The following is a 20,670-nucleotide window of genomic DNA, read 5'->3' as shown; positions in this document are numbered from 1 at the left end:
GTATTTTTTTCGCCTGTGTGATTTCATCCGTCGTGAAAGCAGTAGAACACAGACGAAGTATACTGTCTTCATCCATTACATCAGCTTTATTTTGCACAAAAGCCAATAGTTCACAAATAACTATGTTACAGTTATTACACTTTACGATATCCATATTGAAGGACCGACCACGCGGATCAACTGTACGCGTGGTCGGTCCGCACACAACAACGACCGTGCGACGACTGAAATATCAGATAATTTTTTTTTATTGCTTATTTAGTTTATGCACAAAAGCCGATGCTAATTTATTCTACCCTTTTGGTATTTCGTCTTCAGTCCAAAAGTATATTTGAGTTTTTTCTTACATACAAATATTGTAGATGTAAAGTTGGCGAAGGTAGTAAGAGCTCTGGTCTGGTTATTTTGGAAGCACTAAATTCTTTGGCAGTCAAATGAGATAATTAGGACATTAGGATTTAGGATCATCATTTTTACGCGCCTTATACAGTGCATTTGCTCGTAAATTGTGAATTCTGTATTCTGTTCGAAGAGATTGTTTGACTGATTCAATTAGAGTATTTTTAATTCTCTCTAATAACTCCATGCAAGAGCACTTATCAGTTGCAGAGTACGAAAAGATACATGTACTTTTCTACAAATATTTTTCTAAAATAGTTATATTTCACTTTCAAGGAACGAACTTTGTCACTGTACATTTTATGCAATGTTTTATATTTTTTTATTTATGTGCTCAACAGTATTCCTACAGCTACTCACTAAACAATATCCAAACAATTACATTGTACAAAAAAGCCAAAAACGGAATACACATTCAAACATATACAAAGCAAGTGTGGAGATCTTGATAAGATCTTCCATGGCAGCCGAGTATTTAAAGAAGTTTTGATACCTTGAAAATTTTGAATCTGCTTTATATTGAAGGTCCAATATCTCCGTTTGCAATTGAGGGGTGTCAAATTCATATTTATCCTACTATTTTCAAGTTCCATTAACCCTAGAAAGATAACCATATTTTGCTATGCACTAAAGATTTGTGATAATTTTGGGTACAATATCCATAACTCGGATATTTTCCTAGGTCAGCTTCAAATATCACATTGTTAATCGCTTGTTTGACGTATATTTAAGTGCGTGAATCATATCTACGGAGTTCATTAGCAATGTGCTGGCCGTAAGAAAAATATGGGTCAGCAGATGATGCAGCGGATTCAGTTAGAACCTGAAATGCTTTTTTCAGCAGAGGGGAATCTTTTTCAGCGTTTGCCTTTTTCTTTTTCTATTTCATTACTCTTTACTCTTTAGCGCTATACAATTGTATTAGTAAACGGCACTTTTCGTTGTCCATTTTGACTTCTACAACGGTCCCCACTGCGCGCGAGCGAACGACTGAAGCTCCTTTGGAGCGGTCTCAAAAACCGACAGCGAGCAGATCGCCCCGCGGAACGTTCGAGCGCGATAATGTTCGCGTCGCCGCGGGCGTCGTACCCGTCTACATAGAGCGCGGCCGCCGCGCGCGCCAATAGCCGCGTACTGACTGAGCGAGCAGCCTCGCGAAGCAGCCTCGGACGTTTGCTTCGCAACGTTTGCCGCGCGAGGCAGCCTCGGTCTGTAAGTTTTCTAATCCGAGGCTGCCTCGCGCGGCAAGTCCGAGCCATCGTGAGCATCGACGCTCAGTTTAACTTGAAGTCGAATAGAGACCGCGCGTGCCCGTATAGTTTGCCCGAGACCACCATGAGGCCGCACATTCGGAAAGCTGTCGCTACCACTGCCTTTTTAATAATTCTAAGGCTTGCAAAAAAAAGAAAACAGAAAACTAAACGTTTTTGGATTAAACTCTTATACAAAAATAGATTACAGGCTGGGAACAGATTATTTGAAGAGTTGTGCTTCGATGACGAAGAAAAAAATTTCACTCGAATGAGTAAAATCGAATTTGACAATGTGTATTCTCTCATAAACGCCAAAATAAGCAAGAAGGACACAAATTTTCGAGAAGCAATATCCGCTAGGGAAAGATTATTAGTGACGTTGAGATTTTTGGCCACAGGAGATTCTTATACCAGTCTACAGTATCTATTTCGTATATCAAAACAAAGGATATCGGTTATAGTTCCTGAAGTCTGTGATGCTATAATTGAGGTGTTAAAGGATTATGTTAAGGTAAAATAAAATTACATATTTTTATTATTTTTTTATTAATCTGATTAGAAAATTGGACAAATAATATAAGAAAATTAAACAAACAAATATTTAATGATGAGGAGCTGGAGAAGGAGGAGGGGGAGGCATCGAAATTGGTGAGATAGGAGGCATTGGTGAGGCAGCAGGCATCGGTGAAGTAGAAGGCATCGATGAGGCAGGAGGCATCGGTGAAGTAGGAGGCATCGGTGAAGTAGGAGGCATCGGTGAGGTAGAAGGCATTGGTGAGGCAGCAGGCATCGAATATGTAGATGGCGTCGATGAGGAAGAGGGATGAGACATATATCTTAAATTATCGTGTTCACCATATGATTGAGTATAATAACTATAACCACTGTATGCTCCCATGTCTGCATCAAAGATAATTTTATTTATTGCATTTTTTACGTATGCTAATGTAATTTTATCATACTTTCTCAACTCATTTCCTATATATTGGCCATACACATTATAGGGATCATTTTTTTCTGATATATTATCGCTTGCACACTGTTGTAAGAGTGTTAATGCTTCAGATATGGCGTTATCAGTAAGATCATCACTTTCGTTCATTTTGGATCTCTTTTTAGGTCTAGTTGACTTTTGTTTAGGTCCTTCCGTTGTCGTCGAGTTTGAAGTTTCATTTTTTTCTTCGTTATAACCGTCATCATTTCGAGTATTATCCAGACTTGCATTCTGTAAAGATAGAAATTATTACTTAATTTTATTTACAGATACCATCATCCGAAGAAGAGTGGCTTACCATAGCGAAAGAGTTTGAGAGCAAATGGAATTTCCCACATGTCATAGGAGCAATGGATGGGAAGCATGTTATATTACAGTCGCCGATAAATAGTGGCAATGATTATGACTGTTACAAAATGTTTCCAAGTATAGTGCTGTTTGCTTTAGTTGACGCTAACTATAAATTTCTGTACGTAGACGTTGGCAGCAAAGGACGTATATCAGATGGCGGTGTGTTTAAAAATACCAATTTATATAAAAAGGTCGAAAAGAAGGAATTGAACATTCCTTCACCAGAAATATTACAAATACCGTATAAAATTGCAGTGCCCTATTTTATTCTAGGCGATAAAGCTTTTGCTCTCAATGATTACACATTGAAACCTTATGAAGGTACTCCAGAAAGAGGTTCAATGGAAAGGATTTTCAATTACAGGCTGTCCAGAGCAAGAAGAGTTGTGGAGAATGCCTTTGGCATTTTAAGCTCCGTTTTTAGAGTACTGAGGAAGCCGCTACTATTAGAACCAGAAAAAGCTACGAAAGTCGTATTGACTACCATATGCTTATATAACTACTTGCGTAGAGATTTAGCTTCCTCACAAAGGTTCACTCCCCCAGGATCATTCGATGCCGAAGTTGAAGGGACAGTAATACCCGGCCGATGGCGACAGGATACAGAAATGTCATCAATGCTATCTATTCAAGCCATACCACGGCGAGGATCAACAAATATAAAAGAAATACGTTCACATTTAGGGAGACATTTCATAACAAACGGAGCAATTTCTTGGCAGAATAATTATCAGTAAATAATAGGTACTCACTTCTTCACCTAAAGTATCTTGTGTATTTCCTGGGTGATTTCTATCTCCTAGAAAACTGAAGGCTTCATAGGCATACCAATTCGAAACATATATTTCACCACGACCTGCAGTATAAAATAAAAAAAAATAATATTAGAAATAATATTAGAAATAATATAAAAACCGATGTAACTTTGAATATAATAAAATGAATGTTGTTAACCCTAATCATAAACATTAAATAATAAATACCTGATCCTGTGATTCGGCTTTTTTTTTCTCTCGAATTTTCCCTCCTGTAAGACCCTAGTAAAGAGTCCATTTTTTTCTTTAATTCAGCTATTGGAAGGTTCATTTCCTGGCTTATTTTTCTCCATGCATCTTCCCTTAGTCCTCTATTTGTGTAATCAGGACATTGCGCATCCCAAAGTCGTCTATATTCACCATATAGTCGTATTAATTTAAGACACTGTTCTTTATCCATGACGCACAACTAACACGCAACGAATAAGCGAGGCAAAACACTACCGTCTTGAGTGAGCGCGGCAAACGTACTGAGGCGCCTTTGAACATCGACAAAAACCGACAACGTTCGGCTCGGGCCGCGGCACGCTCGGGCGAGGCAGCGCGTGCGTTTGCCTCGGGCGAGGCACGTCTTGACCGACCGAGGATTTGCCTCGCGAGGCAGCCTCGCGAGGCTGCTCGCTCAGTCAGTACGCGGCTAATGGTCGATGGTTTGCCGCGCTTAATTTATACGCACCTAAAGCGAGCTTGTCTGTGCGCTACAGACAACTTTGGACCATTTGCTGGTCTAAAAGGGGTGATATCCGCTTCCTTAAACCTTCTTCTTATTGTTTGTGCACTAACGTTATTTTGTATGCTAAGCGCTTCGTTGTCGACTTGGAATTCTCGGTATGCTTGAACTTCTGCTAAATCTGATGCATGGATTATCATTCGTAAGGTCCATTTTTATGTTTTATAAACGTCCATAGTAACTCATGAGTTGATCTAGCAAATCTACACCTCCCATCGCATGATTGTACTTCCTTACAACTTCGGGGCGTTCCACTTCAATAAAGTGCTTATCTTTTTTACACCACCTCTTCACTAAATCATTTTCACCAATTCCAACAAAATTAGATGCTAAATGGGTAATTTTATTGTTCAACCATTTGACCACAGTTACATCTTCATCATAGCTAGTCATTTCTTGAGCAAAGCCTCGCAGTTTTTTGTTCGTTTCTTCTGCCACGTCCACTCACTGCGGTGTGAGAGACGTCCGCCAAACACCGACGCGTCACAGCGATAGCCCTCACTTGACACCAAATTTGTCACGACAAGATGGCGTCGTATATTGTAAGCAATCAAATAAATGATGCTAATATCAATAGCTCAACCCTCCCTTCTCCAAACCAGAATATCTCCCAACCAATCGAACCGCCTTATGGAGACAAAGACGATGGTTACCTCCTCTTGGTCACCAGACCTCCCTAACACATCAATCCAACACATAGAATCACACCCAAAAACTTATATGTCGTCGCGACAAAAAACAACAAAAAGCACAAATACACCGGGTCAATTTCCCCCTCACTTTTGCCTTGTAGTTATTAAAGTATATAACATACAAAGTGCACAAACACTAGTGCTCTAATAGCGTCGCGCGAAAACATATTGGTAATTTCTTTTTCTTATCTGAAAATAGTATTCACCATTCAATAATAATTATAATTTATTTTTATAATACCTACAATACACAACAACAAATCAGAAATACATCGTATGCGCCCGATGTGTACATTTGCGCACAAATATCAAAATCACCAAAATTTGTACAAAAATAAACTTAAACCAACAGCATGTATGTAAAATATGACGACAACAATATAACAAATCGACCTATAAATACTTCATTACATATACTTAGATATTTTCTACTATTTAGAAATAAAATAATGAACTTACCTGCACAATGCCAACTTCTGTCGGCTACTGTTCTTAACTTGCCAAAAACTGTCATTAGACGCTAAGAGATGGCGTTGGGAGTATCGTTTTCGGTAGTTTATTAAGTGAACTAATGAACACAACCGTTTAAAGAAAATACTTTTTAACCGGATTAAAGTTATGTATTATTATAAATTTACAATTATTTAACATAATTTTAAATTTATCCGACGTTTCGCGTGCTTTACAGCGTGCGTGGTCACGGTGACTGAAGACAAAAGGTGTTGGATGTCAAAAAGTATCACAGCTGTAGAGAAAGTTGCATTATCTGTATTTATTTCCCCGGAGTTGGTATCGACTAAAAGATGGAGGGTTTTGGCAAAAATGGCTCACGGTGTCCTCTATTTTCGCGGATTGTTTTTCTTGAGATTTTAATTCGGATATTATTGGATCCCAGGTGTTTGACAATTTTAGGCCGTCTTTTCTATTGAAATTGGGGTGTTTTTTTTATTTCAATGGCTTCGCGTACCAATCTTGGAAAGAATCTTTTTTCTTTCGCAAGTAATTTCGGTTGATCAAAGCGTATGTAGTGATTAGGCCTATCTAGTATGTGTTCACAGACTGCTGATTTTGTGTGTCGTCTATGTCTTATGTCCGCAATGTGTGCTTAGTTTCTGCTGGACATATTGAGTTTAGTTTGCCCTATGTAAGACAGGCCGCAGTCGCAATCCAGTTTGTATATACCTGCATCTTGCAACGGGGTGTTACTTTTGATTGGTCTTAGGAAAGGGTCTTAGGCTTGAAAAATGTCAATAAAAGACAATACTAAAGACAACCGTTTTTAGTTGCAAATAATGTGAAGTTAATACTTAAATTTATTTTTATATTATATGTGTACAATTGTACACCAGGTCTGAAAGGTTTATTACTGAATGTGAATATAGCTTTAAAAAAACAAAACAATTTGGAGCAGCCGTCTTGGATAAGGAGTAGGAAACAACTAACTGGGTTTGAGCGGAATGTTTATTAAATACGAAGCAAAGAGTTTATGTTTTCGAAAAGAGAGAATGAAGTCAGCTCTATGGCTAACAGAATAAGGGTGTAACATCTCCTGGGGTAAGCCTAAACTTCGGGGTTAAAATTCGAAGTTTAGGAAAAGATATCCTTTATAGGTCTTCGGATGCTAGGTGCTGGGATATGTTCTGTATGATTTATGTCAGAGACTTGATCGAGAGAATATGGATAGGAGACGGCTACGTTTCTTTATTATAAGAAAAATCTTAAAAATACAGTACATAATAGTAACTCCTATAGAATGTATAGAGAATATATTGAGTAGTGAGTCTCATACTTTAAAATTGAATGTTGATTTATAATTTCGCCAGCGGCTGCTGATATGACTTTTGATTTTAATTCATTAGCACAAAAATCTAAGTTTATATTTAATAATTTCAAAGGAGCCTTATTATTCAATTTCTTATCAAACTTATCTAAATTACAACATGTGTCATTAATTATATTGAAGTCTGATTGTACATGATAATCTGTGGTATTGAGAGAATAAACTTTTAATTTAGGAATTAATTTTGTACCTTTACAATGTGCCTTACAATAATGGAATATTAACAATTCCAATGCCGTGTAGATTTTTTTCAATTACATTTTGGTTTAAGCATTCTATGAACAGTTTATTAGTATGTGATCGTTTATAAAGCCAATTGTTATTATAAAGAGGTTTTCATATATCAATTGAACCATGTATGAATTCCATTTGGCATTTGTCTGGGAGTTTATTAATTAAATTTAACAGCATTTCAGTTTCACAACTAGGGTTTTCATTCGTTCAGAAGGTGTTCATGACGTCACAAATATAGTTGTTGTTGAGATTAACAAATTTACAGTTATTAACTAAGGGTATCTAGATGATAGTATTCTGATTTGTCTTTGGTCACTGCGATATATTTATATATTCCTTTTTTCTTAAGGATTGATTTTTCTTGCGTATTTCTCTTGCGTGTAGGAAGTGGTGTTACTTTTATATAATTTGGCACTTGCACTTTTCCACTTTTTAAAACTTTTCACACTTTTTTGTCTCGTATAGACTTATGGCATTAAATTGTAATGGCGCCATTTCACTTTTCGTAACCGTTGATTTAATCATCTCATATTGAGTTTGATACTTAGAACAATAACTTTCTAATGTTTCTAAGCGTGTTTGTAGATAGCCACTTGTGTATCTTGATTTAGACGTCTTTTTAGTATTACTTTGTAACTTAAAAATACGTTCCGATATCGTTTTTGGTGAATTTGTTTACGTTTATGCCCGAATTCACGATGCACGAAATCAAAGTTAATATTTACAGTCTAATCTTACCAACACGCAGTAATTAGCACTTAGACTTTTAGACTATTGTTTTTTAGCACTTATTACACTTTCACAATCCGGTTCTTGAAGGACCAAACAAGTTTGTAATCGGAATCAAATTTGGGATTTGACCAATTTCGAAACCAAGCTATGGATTTGACTATGTTTGATGCTTAATATCATGGATATGACTGACTTTGATCCTAAAACAATATCATGTCAGGGTTTCTCAATATTTGGTTGGGTTGGGTTGGTAGGGTAGTAACAATAAATATAAAAAACTTGGTACATAATCAGTCTTGCTTTATATGAAAAACCTTAATTTTTATCCATCACTTTTATGTTTTTAAATGTATTAAACTCCATACTAAAGCTGGTAATTCTTCAAAGAAATCACAGTCTTCAACAACCTGTTCATGAGCAGTAGTTGGTATTGTTATTACTTGTTTATTATGACGTAAATCTCCCACTTCTCTCCAAAATGTGTAATTAATTTTTTTTTAACGTCCATGTATAATTTAATCACATCTGAGTTTCTAGCAGAAACCTTATTTTTTCCTTTACATATATTTTGATACGTATTTATAGTATTTTGGTAAAATTCTTCCGCTCGAATATAAACATTTTGTTTGTCACGATTACTTTTAAGAAAAACCTTTTAGTTTTTTTTATAAAAAAGTGCATGTTGGTTGTAGTTTTTAAGACTTCAACTAATGATCATTTCCAGTCGTAGACATTTATATCAAGTTCCGAGTAATACACAGTTCCATGACGGATGAAAATTTCGTAATAATCGTCAAGGCTAGTCATTACCTCACGACTATTATTCTCTTTAAATTTTTGCGAAAACTATCAGGTGGAAAAAGTGTATAGCCAACTACTGGAAACATTATTTCTAGGCCCAAAATGTGTACCGGTGCATAGTCTTGTACACATTTAGCTGCCATACTAAGAGCATTGGTATTGGCCGCTGCACCCATCTGCTACCAAACGAATCAATCCCCACGATCACCGGGATATTCATACTTTTAACCCACACGACATAAAAATAAATTTCAAGCGATATCACAGAAAATTCTTTTGTCAGAGTAGTACGAAATGATACATCGATGTCTTGACTTCCTAAGCCGCGTAATACACGAAAATACGATAATTGAGTGCACCGTGTAAACACTTAGTTACAAACTCGGAAATTAAAGACCCACTATCTATTAGCACATCAACTGACACATCTTGTATAATGGCAGTTGTAACCATTTTGCTTATTGCAATAAGCTATTGAATCACTACAAAAGTTAACATTTAGCCTACCGCTTGACTCAGAACGCTGTCGAACAAAGCAGTCCTCCGTTTTATGTCTTACCTTCTTTCAAAATGTGCAAATAATTTTGCCATTTAAAACTGCCTTTTATTTAAACTTGTATTGCTTGTACATAAAATTTGTTTCGTATATGATACGTAATTTATGAATAATTGCCCACCGTCCTTCTAGTAATCGAGTTGGATTGGATTCTATTAAAATTAAATTTTCCGAAGGAGTTAGTTTTCTGAACTTGAATGCTGTTATGAAGAAGATGAGTCTGGAACTAAATTTAGTTTTTCAACATGATATGATCGACCATCACTCAATTTATATTTATTGTGTGGCTCTATACTAACTATAGTGAACGGACCTCAAAATATAGGTTTGGTTTTGTGCCGATCTGCCATGCTATTTTTTAAATAGGCGACATCACCTACTTTATAAATCTTAGGGGTTTTAATTTTTTTATTGATTCTTTCATTTCTAACTTCTTTTCATTGAAAATTTTCTTCATTTTCAGCAATAACCTGTGAGGATTCGTCAATAAATGTTTCCTCACTATATTCCTCGTATATACATGAGGGTATTCGAAATATTCACCTTCCCCCATGTTTTCCTCATGAAAGAAAACTTCTTCCGCTACCATACCTTTCCCAAAATTAATTTGTCCTGGTCTAATGTGAGGTGCTGTTCGCATCGACACATCAGTTGTTTCGTTTGGCAACCGATTTTGTTGGAACTTTTGAGGAGAATAATGTGGATGTTGACCCCTGAAGTAGTCATATTTAGGTTTAGTAAATACGTTATTTGGATTCGGTGTCCAGGAATAATTTGGTCTGTTTGATTGCATTCTTTGGTTAATCGACCGTTGTGTCGGTGGATAAACATCTCTCGGGTTTTGTTGCGGTACGTTATATGATCGCGGATACTGATAGCTAGGTCCTGCTGTATTATGTATTGGATAGTTTGGTTTTTTGTAATTTTGAATAACCTTTGGTGGAGGTAAAATTTGCGAAATTTTTTGTTTAATGTTATCAAATCTGCCTTCTGGCTCTATCTTGAATCGCGGTATTGTTTTTTGTGTTTTTCTTGTTCATCTATTAATAACGTGTTAAATTCACGGTTATCGCCACTATCATTCTTTAGAATTTCTTCTATGTTTGTCCATTTTAATTCATGGTCCATCATACTCACACATTCGGACGCTTTGCCCTTTAATTTATATACTTATAAGTGGTATTTTCCGGGGACGCACCTCCCGCGCGCATTAACCATTGTTTCGCACTATTTAAATAATTATATAATCTATTTGAGTCACCATTGTATGTCGGGACGTATACTAAAGTTTTAGGATCCATTGTTTTTAATCCTCTTTTCGTTTGTGAACTTAAAATATCTAATGAACTTGGCACACTATAGAGCAAGCTAGTATTTCCCTCACTACCAAAAGGAGGGTGATTTTCACCACAATCACTAACACTTACTCTACATTACTATAATTCTGATCATAAACAAGTTATAGTAAGTTTATTTTTTATTGTAAAGGTATATATACCACTTTTCATGCATTTTACATTAGAAATGGCAGTTTCATACAATCTTACATCCCTTTAGTATATTTAATAGTTAGTAATTTTTTTTCTTGTAGATTAAAAATGATTTCATCGCTCTTCCTCTTCTCATTTAGATGTTAAACACGCAGCTCAAAAATGAATTTTTCATATTTCCTACAATTTTTGAACCATTCCAATCTTTCAGTGGATATTTGAGATGTGAGACTGGACACATTTGACAGCCTGAATTTTTTAGGCACCTTTAAACTCCTTGTCATCGAAGTGCTAAGAAATCAGGCTGGTGATTTGGTGTTGAATACCTAATATTAAAATATTGATTTTAATCATAATAACTTTTAGATTTAAATAAATAATAGTGAGTGAATGAAAAAGTGTGTAACTTCATACTAGGTCTCAAAAGCATCTCTAACACTGCGCAAGGTATGCTCAGAAGCCCATCCTTTACGAGTATCTATACATTGTAGACGGTGAGCGGGTAGATGTTAAGCGGCCTGTTCAATTTATTATATATAAAGTCTGCTTGCATATTGCGTCTGGCGAAGTCAGTCCTTACAGTTTCTGACCTACGACAACATGCCTATTTCTTTTTAGGTACAGCCTATTATCAAACGGCAGCGCTCTGTGTTTTCAAAATTAGACTCAGGACATACAGCTTCCTAACGGAAAGTAGTTGGCTGAGATGATACAGCTCCTCCGATTGGAATCTGTATGGCCGTTATAGCATCACCTTTAAAAGAGCCCAATGTCCCCGCTCTAATTCAAGAAATTTTGTTTTATTGGCCGCTCCCCATATGTGTATGCAATATGTCAATACGGACTGAGCGAGTGCTGTGTAAATTCTTCATACTGTAGTGAAACATACGCTAGTTGGTTTAACACTGATTTATTTTCAAATTACCCTCCATAAGTACATAATATTACCACATCTTCCCTCTTATAAATAAAGCTATAAAGCAATCTTAATTCGAATTAACATCTAATAACTTAGCTGTAAACACATATAATTATAGGTAAGTACCTGGATGTTTTATCATTGAGAAATTATCTATTACTTTGTTTTTTGATTGAATGATGAAATTCAGTGCGTGTACATCATTATTCTTTGCGGCAAGAATTGCTCGTTGACTTAATCAAGTATAATTCTGATAATTCTCTCTGTTTGGGAAAACATTTTCAATAAGAGCTAATTGAGAGTCTACAAATCGGTATAAGTCGTTGGTAAGAGTAATTAATCCAGATGTCGCATCAATTGGGACTTTTCCATTTCCAACAGCTAACACTTGTTTGGAAAATTGTGCAGCACTTTGATCATTTTGAAGTTGAACTCTCATATTAGTGGTTAGCGATAATGTTTTTATGTTATTCCATAAAGGTGATGCCTTCAGGCAAGCATTCAATTCATCTGCAGGCGTTCCACGGGGAATTACTGGCAACAATATCATCAAGCCGCCAAAGATCCTTCAGTGTGAAAGTGCATCAAGTGATTTCTTATGTGCCAGTGTGCACTCATTCCAAACAATGAGCTTGCATTGCATCAACAATTTTCCCATTGCACTGGATCGGGAAATATTGCATGTTGGATTATCAATTGTGTTTAAATGGAGTGGCAACTTAAGCGCAGAATGACCGCCATCTAGAAGAGTCGCCGCAATTCCAGATGATGCTAACGCCAAAGCTTTCGATCGGTGCCGGACGGTGGGGAAATCGTCGACGAAATTCACGTTGTGTTTTTATCACTGATGAATTATTCCGTAAGAACATTGACACGATTATTCCACATTCTTGGGGAGTAAAACGGTCCATGTTTATTTTCAGTGTATTTTACATTTGTTCACTACACAATTTTCAACAACAGAATGACAGGAAATGTCATATAAAAAAAATACACAAATTTTCTTTAGTGCGAGTACTTTTGCGCCACCCAGTATATTAGGCATTATTATTTATTAATCACAGCGTTCGTTCTATTACTTTATTATACTAGGATAAGAAATCAGAGTATCAAACTTCTTCGTCCATGTTTCCTTCTGAAACAGTATGGAATTTTAAATTTTCATACAAAATAAAATTTTGCTGGGATTACACCACTTTTACACAAGCTTAGCAAATCTTTATATTTGTTGTAACTTATGGCAAGTTCTCCCTCATAAGCCTGCTTTATAATCAATTCATGAGATATTCTAGCTGCCCTTGTGCTAGATCGCAGGACAATAATTGTTTTTGGTTCATCTTCAAAATTGTATTTGAACTCTATCCTGTCAAAATTATTCGCATTCACTGTAACCACTCTCACACGGGATTTACACTCGCGCTTCGTCCCTCGCCTCGTGGCTCGCCTCGTCCCTCGTGCGAGGCTCGTGTTGATCGATGGTAAATGAGTTGCCTGTTTACACTCGCGTGCCGAGTTCAGTCGTCTTTGAGCTAGCAACAATGGAGGACGTCGAAGTTTTAGCAGCAACAAGTTTGTGCGTACTGGGCTTATACTGCTACGTCACTAATTTAAATAAAAGGAAAGTAGTAAAGAAACGGCGGTGGCGCCCAAGAAGATGGTGGATGATATCGATTCATCGCAATAGAACCCTGTAAGTGTGTTAATGCCTACGGAGCTTCTGCTTCTCCCTGAATCGCATTATGCAATATGTAGTATAGTTATTTTTAATGCTTCTCTTTTAAATTTCCATATCTGTTCAGCAGTAACGATATACTAGCGCCATCTACCGACTAGCGTCATCTGTCTATACCTACTTGATGATGATTTATTGAAGATGACTAATTACTTGAACTGACTAATTACTTGAATAAACCTAACTAAACAAATATGTACTTAGTTTTATTTTACTTACTTGTCTTTCTTCAGTGCTCACTGTGGTGTTACACTCGTAAATGGATGCCAAAAATGTTTCCATAGTATCGTAATACAACCACACTGGCTTGTAAATATCATCTTCTCCTGCGCCGGACCCCTTACTGATTGTTTTTTGCGCCGGAGTAGCTGGCGAAATGTAGCCATGAGAGAATTTTTCTTGTTTTTTAATTCTGTTTGAGATCTTCCCATTATTTCGGACAATCTCGCCCATGCATCGCTAACTTTTTGGCTGTTCTTGTGGCATTTATGTTTAGGGTCCCAAATTATTCGTTCTTTTTGAAATAGTTCTATGAACTTAAATGTTTCGTCTTGCGACCAATCCATTATACGATTACTGCGTTTTTGTTTTTGCGTATTTAAAACTAAACACAACTTGCGCGGCACGATGTAGAAGCCAGAATAAAGCGGGAGGGCGAATGTAAACACCCACTTGCGTGCGACGCGAGGTCCTTTGACTCGTGCCCCAAAAACCGCTCCGGACGCGAGCGCCGCGAGGGACGAGGCGAGCCACGAGCGTCTGTTCACACTCGCACCTCGCCCCTCGCCTCGTCCCTCGCCTCGCGACTCGTACGCGAATGTAAATGGGCTATCAGAAGTGTCCAATTTACTTTTACGTTGTTAGTTTAATCCAATTTTTATTTACCAGCAGAGATTTGAAATCTAAGATTTCTGAGGTGGTTATCTCTTTGACTTCATATGGGTGCCCTTAAACTTTGACCCACAATTTTACGCTCACTAGCGCGCTCGATAGTTGAATGGACACTATCCCCTTCATTTTGTGTGTGGGCCTTTTCCATAAATCGATGTGTAATCGTGACTACAAATTCTTTTGCTGCAAGCAAGTAGAAAGAGAAACCTTTTGGGTTCCTATTCTGAGTTCTTTTATATATCATAGAGGCAACTAGAGACCTCATTTGTCCCGCGTTTAGCTATAGCTTCATGCCACATAAAACAGGTACCTTTTTTGGTAGCTAAATTATATACCGTAAAGTTAAAGGTTGACAATTTTCTTTTATAGTAAAATACGCTTACTATGTGGTGCTATCAATACTTTTTCAAAATCAAAAGTAGCTGCTGCTAATATAATATCAGTATTCGACTTTGCATCAGCTTTATCCATCTGTTTTAAACGGCGTGCAGATATTTTTGATGCTTGATGCTGTAAGTATCTTGATTGTTCTTTTTCTGTAGGTAATTCTTTATTTATGTATGTGTGACAAGTATCACAGAACTTTTTTCGGCTTATGGAATGCAATATTAAAATTAGCGTTGAGTATATACTTGTACTGTCTCTTATTTGCTTTATTCTTATATTTTTCAGAATCAAACCATTCAGCGTACAATCCATACATTCAAGATGCATTATCTACACCGTCTAAATATAATTCTTTAGATTTTATTTCTGATGTAATGTCTCCACAGGTGGAAATGATTTGATGTGGTGGACAAACGCTTCTAGACATCTCGTCGTCAATAACTCTGTTTGTATGTCTATATTTACCACGCCCATCTTCTGATACTTCTCCATAATGTAGTGATAATGCGCTCGGCATTATTATCACTACATGAGAAGTATAAATTGTATGTACATGTACATACAACATTTTCGATGAACGCTCACCGGCGTATATTGTTGTAAGTAATTTATACAATTGTTTAGGTTGGGGCCACCATGAAAAGTGTTAGTAACTGCTGATTCTCCGACAAACACCATGATGACGTCGTCTGCAAAGGTTTGACAATGGTTCCCCTTTTTTTTTCATTTCCTGCAGCAATGGATCCAAAAGTAGGTTCCAGAGTATAGGGCCACCTATGGATCCCTGAACGCATCCTTTCGATGTATTTCTATTAACCTCCTCTCCCGCATATTTTAGCTGAACCTTTCCTTCTTTTAAGTAGCAATCTATTAGCTTTCTCAAGTTAATCGGGACCTTTAGTTTAGCCAGCTGAACCCGTATCATTGGCCACCAGGCACTGTCAAAGGCGCCCTCTATGTCCAAGGAAACTATCGTAATCAGTTTTTTCTTATTAATTTGGTCTCATATATAGCCCATAAGAGGGAGTCTTCTGTGCTCTTTTGTGGCATAAAACCGTATTGACGGTGGCTAAGTATCACATGCCATTTTAATCTATACACAAGCAATTTTTCTAGGATTTTGCCCATCACTGGCAGAAGACTATTGTGTACTTAGGTACTCTGAATAATTGTGACAGTGTACCTAATGAATCTCCAGTTGCCAAATATTTTAAAGTTATTTCTTATTTCGTTCGAGCAAGAATAGCATTACGCATTGTTGTATTTTGCCTTTGTATAGAAGAACCAACTTTATCTAACAACAACTATGGTTTACAATTTTCACTACGTCATTCAACGTGCTTAGCAAATCTGGTGGAAGCGTCTTAACGGCCAAAGCGTAGCGGTGTATTAGACAATGATAAGGTAAAATTTGAAGAGCAACTTGTTTCACAAGTGCTTGAAATCCAGAACGAACACCCATCATGGAAGGGGCCCCATCTGTACAAACGCCAACCAGCTGTGACCAGTCCAGCCCGATTTCCTCAATAAATTGTTTTAGCGTTTGAAATACGTCTTCGCCACGCGTAGTGGTGGGCAAAGACTTGCAAAACAGGTATTCCTCTTTTAGGGTGCTTACATAAAGAAACAGGTTTCCGGTACAGACAAATCTGTACGGGTCGGTACCGATCGGTACAGTGTTGACTCGCATAAAGAAACAGGTGAATCTGTCCTTAGTGACAATCATGGCCTCCAGTTCGTCGGACGAAGATTTTTTACTTTTAGAAAGTACTTACGTCAAATATAGAAAGAGAAGAACAGTTAGTGTATCTGATATTAACAGAAAAAGAACTAAATATGGAACATATTATCATTTATTCTTAAAAGATATAAAGGACGATGAAAAGGAGTTTTATGATTATACAAGGATGACTCAAGAAACATTTTACTACATATTAAATTTAATCGAACATCGCTTAATTAAGAAATGGTGTAACTGGCATGTTCAACCAATTTCACCTGAAGAAAGACTCGTTATCACTATTAGGTAAGTAATGAATAATATTTATTAGTATAAAAATATGCGTAATATAGGTACTGGGTGGTATAATTTCAAAATGAAATGTCTTCTATACCGCTTATAATCGGGGTGTCCACAGCCAATGTTCAAAAAAATTCCTTGACCTTTATTCATTCAGTAGGCTAGTATGTTTTATTTGTAAGTAGTTTTAATCACAATGAAAAATATATTCTTCTGTGGCTAATTGGTTGCTTATAACAGCAATATTGTCACTCGAAGTTTGTGGAAGAGTTATTTCGTTGCAGGTCTCTGGAGTACTATTACGGGAAACATTACTTAAATGAGAGTAGTTTGACATCGAACTAGGGTTACCATATTGCAAAGATTGGTACGCGAACTCGTCGACGACGCTTTGAATGCGGTTTCTAAAAGAAAGTAGCATGTGCTGTGGAATTTTTTCAATGTGTGGTATGAGGCTTTTAAAAAATAAAATATGTTCGTTGTCTGCATCTGTTGTTCTATTCTGTCGGGATTTTTCCTTATCTTGTAAAAATTTAAGTTTTTGATGCTCAATGTCCAATAATTTGTCATTGATTGTTCTCTTCGGCCTTTTCAAAGCGATTTTTGAAACAGGCATCGCAGGAGACACTGTTGGTTGGTCACTCGCATCATTATCTTCCATGTTGCTTGGTCCAGGTGAAAGAGAACAATCATGGTCATTTGTAGTTTGGGTGTATTCTGTTTCACTATCAAGGCTCACAGCACTATTTGAATGAGATCTTTGTCGCGTCAAACTTCCAGTGGTTAGCCGCGCCTTCACCATAGGTTTGAGAAAAAGTAAGGGTTTAAAATATGGCCATTTGGGATATACTGTAGTTGCCTCATCTCCAGAGCGAGAAGGTGAAATTTTTCCTAAGGCATCTTTTCCATTACACGGTTGTTCAAACGTACGGTGTGTAAGCCGTACGGTTGAAAAAACGTGCTAGCTTGTACATGATACGGCAAAATCACCGCGCGAGACATTGGTAAGTACTGGCTAGTAGCGCTTTTTACTCGGGCTGTGTAGGACGTGCTGCGTCATGAATTTTCTTACGAAAAAAAAGATTATAGTTGCTTATTACATATATAGGAAAAAGAAAATAGAAAAAAAAGGGAAGTAAGGTTTTGGATACATCCGATTTTAGAAAAAAGGGAGGAATATGGCGCGTTTCATACACTTGTCAAGAATCAATTGAGAGAAGATGAAGACAAGTTTTACAATTATTTTAGAATGCAGAAAACTACATTCGACAACTTGCTCCAAAAATTATCCCAGGAACTAAAACATCAAGATACTTTTATGCGAGAGAGTATATCGCCCGCAGAAAGATTGGCTGTAACTCTGAGGTAAGTAGGTACAAAATTAAATGACATATTTTAGTTTAAAATTGTTTATTGCACACAAACAAAATTATTACATGTAATTGAATTTTAATAATTATTAATTTAAGAACAAGTAAATCAAAAAATACACTACGCTGAAAATGCTACTCAAGTGCGGTACTAAAATCGAATTCGTCTTCAATAGAAACTTGAGAATCTGCCGAGATACTTTCCGCATTTACACTATGTACAGATAATTGTGATTCGGGTCGGTAGTGGATTGGCTCTAAACCAGAACCGTGTCCAAAATCATGAGAAGACGTCTGTGGACGACTTATTCCATAGCTCGATCTAGCAGCTGTAGAATATCCATATGTTGACGATTGCGCATTTGAGGATGCTGTACCACTTAAATATCCTTGATGGCCTTGATCCCATTGGTTTCTTGATGTAGGTATATACTGAGTACACTGTCTTTGTTGAATATTTTTAATTATTGAAATTACTTGAAACTGAAAGTCTATCATATTTTCATCACTGAACTTGTCAACTGTATCAGCGATTCCCATAAAAAAGTTCATACTACGGCTTTTCTTTTTCTCATCTCGTTCTGCTGAATCCATAAACTTCATAAACCTAATGTCAACTTCACTTAGTTCATTTTTTCTTTTTTTTTTAGCCCTTTGCGTCTCACTCCGTTCAGTGTATCCCGAGCTTGATTGATTCGGGACTGCACTATCAAAATTTTCATTACTGAGGCTAGAATCATGAACATGTTCAGTCATGTTAGAATCGGTCTTGCGATGCTCAACATTTTTTTTTAGGAACATCATTTCATCATAGAACATATATTTTCTAATTTTTTTTGCTGAAGAACCAGACTTACATTCATTAATTTTTTTGTCATATTTTATCCAGCTATCTTTCATATTGGTCCACTTCTTCATCACCATTTGCCCTGAAAATAAATAAATAATAATTATTAAATTCAAAATTTATGAAAACCCCCGACCTAAACTGAATCGACCCCGACCTAAAATGGAGTTTTAGAATTTGAACCTGAACCGTTTTGTTTTATATTTCAGGTATCTAGCAACAGGAGATACCTTTACTGACCTATACTACAGCTATAGAATTGGAATAAAAACCATAAGTTGCATCGTACGTGAAGTATGCCACTACATTTGGTTAGAACTGTATAAAGAATATATGAAAATGCCATCTAAAGAAGACTGGCTACACATTGCAAGCAAATTTCAAGAATCTTCCAACTTCCCGCTGTGCTTAGGAGCGGTCGATGGAAAACACATCAGACTTATTAAGCCAATTGATAGTGGCTCGATGTTTTTAAATTACAAACATTTTTTTTCTATAGTTTTGATGGCAGTAGTAGATAGCGATTACAACTTTATATTTGTTGACGTTGGCGCCTACGGAAAGGAGTGTGATTCCAGTGTGTTTAAAGAGACCCCATTTTGGAAAAATTTAACAAACAACGGATTAAATCTACCCGATGCAACACGTTTGCCTGGAATTGACTACGATTTGCCATATGTGTTCGTTGCGGACGAAGCCTTTGCTTTGCATTATCACTTGCTTCGTCCATTTGGTGGTCATCAGCTTGATCAATTAAAACGTACATTTAACTACAGACTCACAAGAGCGCGAAGATTTGTTGAATGTGCGTTTGGCATTTTATCCAATAAATGGCGAATTTTTCACCGGCCAATGAATGTGTCCATCGATTTGGCAGTTGATATTGTGAAAACATGTTGTGTTTTGCAAAATTTTATACATAAGCAGGAAAACTTTCAGTTTCACAATGCGAGTGAAAATGAGTCCACCCTTGATTCAGAATCGGAACTAATCCAGTTACCTATCACGAATGCAGTTCGCGGAAGTTTGGCGGCTAATGAAGTTCGCAACAGATTTGCACAATATTTTGTATCTAACGAAGGTCGCCTCTCCTATCAAAACAACTATGCATAAGTAAAAAGTTAATAATTAAATATCTGTAACTTACCAAACTTGTTTTTCTCATCACCACTTAAATCTTCAAATGTGGGCTGGAAATGAATAAATATTTCTTTCCAGGAATCATATTTAAGCCGCTTATTTTTATAATCGTCGATGGTCTTATCCCATATTACAGGCCTTTCTTGAATCAACGTAATTAATAATTCTTGATTTATGTTCATTTTATAATAAAATCGCGAAACAGCGTATATAAGCGGTCACGAATCCGTGCGTACGTCCGGCACCGTCGACACACCCCGATAGACTGCCATACAACACTGGTGAAAATCACGCCGTGCGTAGACGCGGCGCGCCGAGGGGCAGTCACGGCGCACGCGGCCGCGGCGCCGTGCCTTGGCGCCACCGTGCATGTCGACAAGCTCATATAGTGATCCATACCACACTGACGACCGTGCCTACACGCGGCGAATTAACCGTAGATTTTCACGGCGAGAAACCGTGTAATGGAAAAGAGGC

The 20,670-nt window shown here is 37.0% G+C and overlaps 3 protein-coding genes across 3 annotated transcripts; 2 read left to right on the top strand and 1 right to left on the bottom strand.

Moving 5' to 3' along the window:
• Positions 1-1,734: 1,734 nt before the first annotated feature.
• On the top strand, positions 1,735-3,894 carry LOC125058347. Its single transcript, XM_047662422.1, has 2 exons — positions 1,735-2,163; positions 2,916-3,894. The coding sequence occupies exons 1-2, from the start codon at positions 1,735-1,737 to the stop codon at positions 3,732-3,734; spliced, it is 1,248 nt and encodes a 415-aa protein (XP_047518378.1). The 3' UTR covers positions 3,735-3,894.
• A 14,178-nt stretch (positions 3,895-18,072) lies between these two features.
• Positions 18,073-20,199, top strand: LOC125058374 (protein ANTAGONIST OF LIKE HETEROCHROMATIN PROTEIN 1-like). Its single transcript, XM_047662452.1, has 2 exons — positions 18,073-18,201; positions 19,263-20,199. Exons 1-2 carry the CDS (start codon positions 18,086-18,088, stop codon positions 20,164-20,166), a joined length of 1,020 nt encoding a protein of 339 aa, XP_047518408.1. The 5' UTR covers positions 18,073-18,085; the 3' UTR covers positions 20,167-20,199.
• Positions 18,200-20,665, bottom strand: LOC125058379. Its single transcript, XM_047662456.1, has 2 exons — positions 20,201-20,665; positions 18,200-19,135 (listed from the first exon to the last, which is right to left on the bottom strand). Exons 1-2 carry the CDS (start codon positions 20,373-20,375, stop codon positions 18,342-18,344), a joined length of 969 nt encoding a protein of 322 aa, XP_047518412.1. The 5' UTR covers positions 20,376-20,665; the 3' UTR covers positions 18,200-18,341.
• Positions 20,666-20,670: the final 5 nt, after the last annotated feature.

Source organism: Pieris napi, chromosome 18, assembly GCF_905475465.1.
Source record: "Pieris napi chromosome 18, ilPieNapi1.2, whole genome shotgun sequence".
Taxonomy (NCBI): Eukaryota; Metazoa; Arthropoda; class Insecta; order Lepidoptera; family Pieridae; genus Pieris; species Pieris napi.
The sequence above is the reverse complement of the archived record's forward strand: the minus strand, read 5'-3'. Positions and strand labels throughout refer to the sequence as shown.